This window comes from Amblyomma mixtum, chromosome 7, assembly GCF_055824585.1.
Source record: "Amblyomma mixtum isolate Tamu chromosome 7, ASM5582458v1, whole genome shotgun sequence".
Taxonomy (NCBI): Eukaryota; Metazoa; Arthropoda; class Arachnida; order Ixodida; family Ixodidae; genus Amblyomma; species Amblyomma mixtum.
The window spans coordinates 70,581,350-70,588,787 of NC_143018.1; the positions used below are offsets into that span (position 1 = coordinate 70,581,350).

Genomic DNA, 7,438 nt, shown 5'->3' on the forward strand with positions numbered 1-7,438 from the left:
TCGTAGCGATAAATCTTAATTAAGTGCCGTGACTGACGACTCCTGGACTTCGTTTTACCTCTTGCCACATTTTCTTCGTGCGACTCGTCCAGATTTCGAGAAGCAAAAAGTGCACGTGGCGGTATGATACGCGGTTGGTAGGGCGAATTGCTCCGCGCCCAAAAAGTAGTTCACTTCCCGCGAAAATTATGGCCCACTTCCCGCGAAAATTATGGCCAGAGAGCCCGAACACTGATCGCCGCACAGCTTCGACCGTGATTTTCAATGCTACCACATCTTTTCTTGTCTTGTGCCCGAGCTTACCCCAGTTACTCGGGTAAGTATACGGAGGAGCGTCGAGCCAGGTGTAGCCAATGGGAGGATGGTGCCGCGCCACCTAGGTGGTGCGGCGCCCTCCTCCTATTGGCTACACCTGCCCCCCCCCCCCTCCCACCCAAATGTTCATTGTGCAACGGTACAATCGGCTCAGCACTGTGTTCGGGCTACAGCCGAACGCTGGAGCTTTCGGTAACGAACTATGGCGGCGTTCCCATCGACCAGCTATCGGTGATAAAAGGTGTACAACTCTTGGTTCTGCGGCATGATATGCTAGTACCCTTTGCGCTACGTTTCAGCTGTGTTCTTCGTTTCCTTTGCGCAGTTTATGTACTCAGCATGTATTAATTCACTGCAGGTGCGCGGGAAACGGCCATCGGAAACTAAATTTCGCGTCCGGAGACGTAATAAAACACAAACAAATATGAACTTGGGCAGTAACTGTCCACGGGTCTCTCCTGCGATAAATCATGTGGTGCCCATTAACTCCGCGGTCAAGTGTGTTGCAGCTTTTTTTTTTCCTTTTTTGAGGCACGCGTGAATCAGCCGCTTTCGAAACGGTATATACCTGCCCAATCTTCCTCCGACGAGCCGGTACGTCTGGCCCTGTGGTTGCTTGACGGGTCTTCAGGAACGGCTATTATGCCCCGCAGCGCTATAGTTTTAGCGGCGCTCCTCTTCGTCCTGCTACAGCATGGAAGCCGAGCTTTTCTGGACAGCAATCCTGAATTAGGTGCTTACCAAGACGACGGGACGGTGAGGATAGCTCTTTGTCTCATCTGTAGCATTTCGAGCTCTCAGGCGGCAAAAGGTTAGAAACGCTAACAGCTGGCCTTTCTTTGCGAGCCCGAATCCTGGCCTTTCAATCGCTGTGAAATTGCATGTCACAATGGAGGCACCTGATTCCCGACATTCTCACGGTAAATTGGTAAATTGGTTTTTGAGGAAAGGAAATGGCGCAGTATCTGTCTCACATACCTCGGCGGACACCTGAACCGCGCCGTAAGGGAAGGGAGGAAGGTGGGAGTGAAAGAAGGAAAAGGGAAAGAGGTGCCGTAGTGGAGGTATCCGGAATAATTTCGATGACCTGGGGTTCTTTAACGTGCGCTGACATCGCACAGCACACGGGTGCCTATTGCGTTTCTCCTGCATCGAAACGCGGCCTCCGCGGTTGGGTTCGAACCCGGGTTATTCGGCTCGGTAGACGAGCGCCTTACCACTGATCCACCGCGGCAGGTAATTCTCACGGCTCTTTCCCTATTTCCACCGGAAGCCATACGTGTAACTGGTTAGAATTAGCAACTCTTCCACCGTTGCTCTTTCAGCGCCTAGCTCTAATCTCTTTTAGGGGAATAGTGAGGGTAAACTGAAATGGGCCTGCATCGATATACGAGCGCATCCTAATTACAAAACGTTACTTACACTCAAGACAGTTTTTTTAATGAAAAGTCGGAAAATGAAATACCGGTATCGCCACCCCACCCTTGTTTTCGTGATGAGCTCTAAAGGTGAGTCTATCCTCATTGAATATAAAAGTTGTTCGAAAGGAGGTAAAAGGTGGTTGGTTTGGTTTGGTTTACGGAAGTTTAACGTCCCAAAGCAACTGGGGTTCTTTCGTGCACTGACTTCGCACAGTACACGGTCCTCTAGAATTTCACCACCGTCGAAATTCGACCGCAGCGGCCGGAATCGAACCCGTTTCGGGTCAGCAGACGACCGCCATAACCACTGAACTATGGTGGCATAACTGAACCACCGCGGCGGCTAAAAAGGTGGTTGTTTGGCTTGATTGGCTTCAAATGGCTTAATGTCCATTTAGGAAATGTCTTTCGTAGTTGGCCGACCATAGACTTCTTGTCTTGGCGTAGTGTGAAACGTCAGCAAGCAGAAGTGCCCAGTTTTACGTTCTCAGTTTTGTGGACTGAAAGTTAATGCGTTGCGTCTACTCCTTTAGCGGACCCTGGGTAGCGAGGGGGCGAGTCAGACGTCGGGCTGCAGGCACTCGGACATTAGGCAATTGTCGCCGAAACAGCGACGGGCTGAGGAATATAGAAAACCTAAGAGTGATTTACTCACATGAAGACAAGAGAGCAGAAGCACCAATACGAAGTTATTTACAATATAGAAAGGTTTAAGGAGAGACTGGACGGGATGAGACAAACAATGTTTTCGCATTAAAAGTGAAAGTTTTCTGCGAGGCAAGTGAACGCTGTGAATTTCGAAAAGTGCATGGCACTTTGGCATGATGAATGACCTCGGATGCCGGGTGTTTTCGCCAACACATCGTGAACCACAACTCCATCCAAGTACTTGGGTGCCCCTCTTGAATGTTATGTTTAAAGTGAGCCCTATTGGAGAAGAAATGCTGCTGAATTAAAAGAGAAAACAGGAGGACTTAGTGGATTGAACCGCTCAGTGTTCTGACGTGCTACAATTTGCATTCTCATCAAAATGCGGTTTGTAATGCAGATCTTACACTGTTCTAGTCGGAATGTACAAAAGCTTAACAGTGTCTTTGCAGTGTTTGTGTGGGGTTCCTCTTGGGAGGGGACAAGCTGAACCAACCTTTTTCGGCGGTTCCGCGATGTAGGTTAAACCAGATAGGTCCCAAGCTCATCCGAATCACAGCCGAAAATGCTAACACGTTTAAGTGCTTCCGAGGGACGTCCGTGACAAGTCCTTGTTTTATATGTCCAGACACGTTAACCAGTGAAAATCCCGTTCGGGTGATATTACGGAATCTAGCTTTATATGAATATTCTTTCCATAGAGCTGCCCTGACACGTTAACCGGTGGAAATCCCGTTCGGGTGATGTTACGGACATTTACTTGAATCACGTCGCATTACGTTTGCATCATTTTCGCGACAAAGTGGAAGAGTGGATTCATGTTCTTTTCTAACAGAAATCTGCAACGTGGTCCGCTCATTTACATTTCTTGTTTATGTCATCACAGATTCATAGCCTGAGTTGTTTTGGGGCGTTAAACTCCCATCAACCATAAAACCCTGAAAGGCCTTTGAGTGTAGGAGAGGAAAAAGGGTGTCAGAAGCCGCTTTGGTGTTGTAGAGGACTAATCATGGTATAGCGAAATGTTTGCATCACACCGTGGCGAAATATCATCTACTGCCTTCCTCCGTCCCCCGCCGATACAATCAAATACATTAAGTTAAAATATGACATGAAATTCACGCCTTTCTTTTTATTTAAGATGCATGCAAACTGGACTTGATTTCTGTGCAATGTAAATAACAATTTTTTTTTTGCTTTTCAGTGTTTCCCTTTTACGGAAGACTGGTACCTAGCATACAGAAACTATGAGAATGATCCGTACTTCGGAGGCACTGAAAAATGTGTCAAGGCTACGGAGCTCACTTCTTACGTGAACAACTCAACCGTCGTGGTGCTGGAGTTCTGCAACAAGAAACAGTAAGTCTGAGCTGAATGTGTGTCATTTAAAAAAAAAATCTTGACACCCACTTCCTTGAGCATTTCCTAATAAGGTGGATTGTTGAGATCATCATCATCATCATCAGCCTAACTACGCCCACTGCAGAGAAGAAACAGACACAAGGAAGAAACACACAGACGTGGACGAGGCTGCGTGTTTATTCCTTGCGTTTGTTTCTTCTCTGTTGCTGGTTTTAAGTGAGCATTTCATAAGTTTAGTGAGCCCGTAATCGGTTGTTTTTCAGCTAGGAAACTCGCGTTTCAGCGGAAGAGTTGCATTTCTTCCTAAAGTGGCTTGCTTGTGACGTGAACTGATAGAATAGGGAAGAAGCACAACTTAATTCGTTAGTAGCATGCGGCTGTGCGAAAGCAACTTTCTTCCGCCATTTTGTTTTTATGTGCGATGCACTGTTATTCACACACATGCACACATACACACACCACTCTGAAGAACAAAAAGTGCCTGCCTCGTTTCATTATATTAAAAGCGCTACTCCTCAGAAACCATTTCCAGGTGCGCACTGACCTTCACCGCCTTGAAATCGTCTCCATTAACTTTACGCGAAGGGACGTAGTCAGTAACGACGGGTATTGGGCTTATGCACTATACTTTCTGCCGTATAGAAAAGCTCTCATTTTGGTGGCGCCGGTATATCTAAAACCACTGAGAAGTAACTTTAAGAATCAGATGGTTATTAAATCGAGGCTTGTAATCTCCAAACTGCAAGAAATAGCGGTCGCTGTCCTACTACTACGTCGACTGAGAATATTGATTCCCGTAGGCCTCTTACACAACCTGCAAAATACATTATCATTTAATCCCATCAATTTCTGTTACAACCCATCCCGCCCACTTGCAGGTACTCCAAAGTGAGCCTGACTTCAGGCTCTTGCTACGATTCGCAGAATGTGGCCAAGGTACAGCTGTTCGGACGTAAGTAACATATCTTCCGCACTGGTTTTCTTGAATTGCAATCCTCAATCATCCCCCGTACAACAATGCCTGATTGAGCGATTTGTACGTATTGGAATAAATAAAAAAAATAATAAGGCGACAGAACTGGGATGGATTTCAGGTGCCACATAAGAGGGCGGACAAGTGCTAGATTGATATAGTCAGGCCGTGATTTGTCTTGTCTGTTTCGTTCTTGATTTTGTACGCGTTCCCTAGAATCAGCCACATCCTAACTTGATTTCTACATCAAACTGCCAACTAGCCCGTTTAACTCCGCAGGATGATCGGAAACGCTGAAATGATAAGAGCTTGTACAGCATTCAAACGAGGTTGCGTTTCTGTATTCTTCAAGGTATTCTGTTAGAGCTCTATATCCAGCCGCCTCCAGCAAAATATCTGCAACAAATTTTCTTGAACGTTTACACATCACCGCCCTCCCAGCATCCTTATAAAAGGGGCAGCATTAGTCAATATTTAGTGCGCATTTCGGATTATGTCGTAATCTTTTTCATTTTATTCCTCTTAGGGTCCAGCGCCAAATTTAGCATCACCGCTGCCTACATCGACTGCAAGAACTGCAAGGTGTTTCGCCACAGCTACGCGGCCGGAGGTAAACTGTTCACTCAAAATATCTATAATGTAAACGAGCGAGCGACTATTTTGATAGAACATAAGTGAGGCGGTCGTATGCATGATTTGACAAGCTATGTTTGATTTGTGTGCTGCATGCAAAAGCAAGGAACGTACGCACTAATCGGGCACCGCTAGAGCGGGAGCCACTGGCTGCATTTGTTTTTCAGTCCCGGACTGTCCGGGACTACTTGCGGACTCGAGTCCGGTATTTGTTTTTCTCGGGCAGCCCGAAAGCTCCGCCCACCTGCCTGCATCGCCATAGCAACGCGTTCGTTTTTAGCCTATGGCAGTCCGCGGGCTGCTTGGGGCTGCTGAGAAGGCAGCAGACGATAGCTGCGCGCCGCGCTGGCAGCCATATTGAGTTAGACTCCGTGTGCATTTTGAGTGCTTTTCGTGTTCTTGGAGGTCGATATCATGCGTTAAACCTTCACATGAGCTCCGTAGCTCCTCTCTGAGCCATCGCAAGACTTTTTGTTCTTGCATCTTCGTTTATTTTCTTGAAATCCACCGCACACGGACGCGCGTTCGGAGCTGCGAGCGCGTATTATTTGCTCGTGTCGTCAAGAGGTTCTTGTTTGCTTGCTTTGCGACATGCTGTCTGTACGCTTACCTCAAAGCATCGCAGGTGAACCACTCGTATACTGGAGCAGCTATAGAGCTTATTGTCAACATTTTGGCGAAGGCTTTCGTCTGTCTGCCTATCCGCAACGAGTTGGGCTACTTTGTGCGAACTTCGCCGCAAGCAGTAGCGGCGAGCATACCTCCGAAGCTGAGTTCTGTAATGCACCTACGCTTGCTGACAGTACAGTCTTTAAATCGACTCAGTATCATGATCGAGCGCACGGCGTTGCTTCGGCGTCGTGGTGGCCGTGGCTTGCGTCGTCTGCTAGCAGATGACAGCGTCCTTGTACGGTAACCGAGGGGGAGCCAGGCTCTGGCGCCGAGTTCGAAAGCAGCCTATGGCAAGGAGGTCATGTGACCATGACGCTATTTCCTGTCAGAGCGGAAGCCGAGACCTGTCAGCAAGTAGTCTGGGACTGGAAAAACAAGTGCGGCCACTGAAGAATCTAGGCAGCCCAGGCGAGATAATTAGTTTTCTCTCTGGGCAGCATCGCAGTCAGTCGTGGCCCGTGTTTGGCGCGCATTCTTTGTGTTCGTCTCGCACTCTTCTGAGTAGAATAATTTCGTGTTGTAGATGTGCCTTTACTTGTGCTCTTAATTATATCAAGTAATCGTCATGCCCCCTGCATAATTTCTTAAACGGACTTGGCGCCAAAACAGACAGCACACCGTAAGAGAGACGGGACAAGTCCCGTCTCTCTTATCTCTTTTACTGTGGGCTGCCTGTTTTGGCGCTAAGTCCGCTTACGAAAATATATGCACCAATTATAGCTAGCCCCCCAGCAGGTAACACAGTGCATGAATCGAAGACACTTCCACCATTCTCGCGCAGGTAATGGCTGCACTCTTTGGAAGCCCGAGAGCAAGATCAAGCAAAAGGATATGTGCTGCGACTTCGTTTTCGACCTCTTGTGTGGTGGATCCCCGAAGTACCAGATCTACGACAACTGCTCGTGAGGCAATGCTCCACCCAGCACCTTTACGACCGTTGTTTAGTTACTCTCCTCCTTTTAAGCCAAATAAAGGTGTTTAATTTTCGGAAACGAACAGCGCATCGGCTCGTGGTGTGGATTGTGGAGTGAGTGAGTGAGTGAGTGAGTGAGTGAGTGAGTGAGTGAGTGAGTGAGTGAGTGAGTGAGTGAGTGAGTGAGTGAGTGAGTGAGTGAGTGAGTGAGTGAGTGAGTGAGTGAGTGAGTGAGTGAGTGAGTGAGTGAGTGAGTGAGTGAGTGAGTGAGTGAGTGAGTGAGTGAGTGAGTGAGGAGTTGTTTATCAAGGGCGGGGTTCTCAGTTGACAGCCGGTCGATCTCTTATTGCTGGTCCTGCAGGTCCGGGCAGGACAGAGCAACTTCCCATGAGGAGAGGTTGGGGTTGGGGATGGATGGCAATCCTGATCGGCTGGTACACCCCCCATGGGAAGTTAGTACACAGCGGCGGCGGCTGGAAACATTCGCCGGCTAACTCATCG

The 7,438-nt window shown here is 48.0% G+C and overlaps 1 protein-coding gene across 1 annotated transcript; it reads left to right on the plus strand.

Moving 5' to 3' along the window:
* Positions 1–493: 493 nt before the first annotated feature.
* On the plus strand, positions 494–7,020 carry LOC149336410 (uncharacterized). Its single transcript, XM_089552880.1, has 5 exons — positions 494–1,071; positions 3,589–3,743; positions 4,625–4,698; positions 5,246–5,329; positions 6,806–7,020. Exons 1-5 carry the CDS (start codon positions 958–960, stop codon positions 6,928–6,930), a joined length of 552 nt encoding a protein of 183 aa, XP_089409006.1. The 5' UTR covers positions 494–957; the 3' UTR covers positions 6,931–7,020.
* Positions 7,021–7,438: the final 418 nt, after the last annotated feature.

Excerpts from the sequence above, each read along its gene's own strand:
- LOC149336410 (XM_089552880.1), top strand. The coding sequence starts at position 958 with ATGCCCCGCAGCGCTATAGTTTTAGCGGCGCTCCTCTTCGTCCTGCTA. Across the intron at positions 3,744-4,624 it reads GAGTTCTGCAACAAGAAACA|GTACTCCAAAGTGAGCCTGA; the intron begins GTAAGTCTGAGC and ends GCCCACTTGCAG. Across the intron at positions 4,699-5,245 it reads CAAGGTACAGCTGTTCGGAC|GGTCCAGCGCCAAATTTAGC; the intron begins GTAAGTAACATA and ends TATTCCTCTTAG.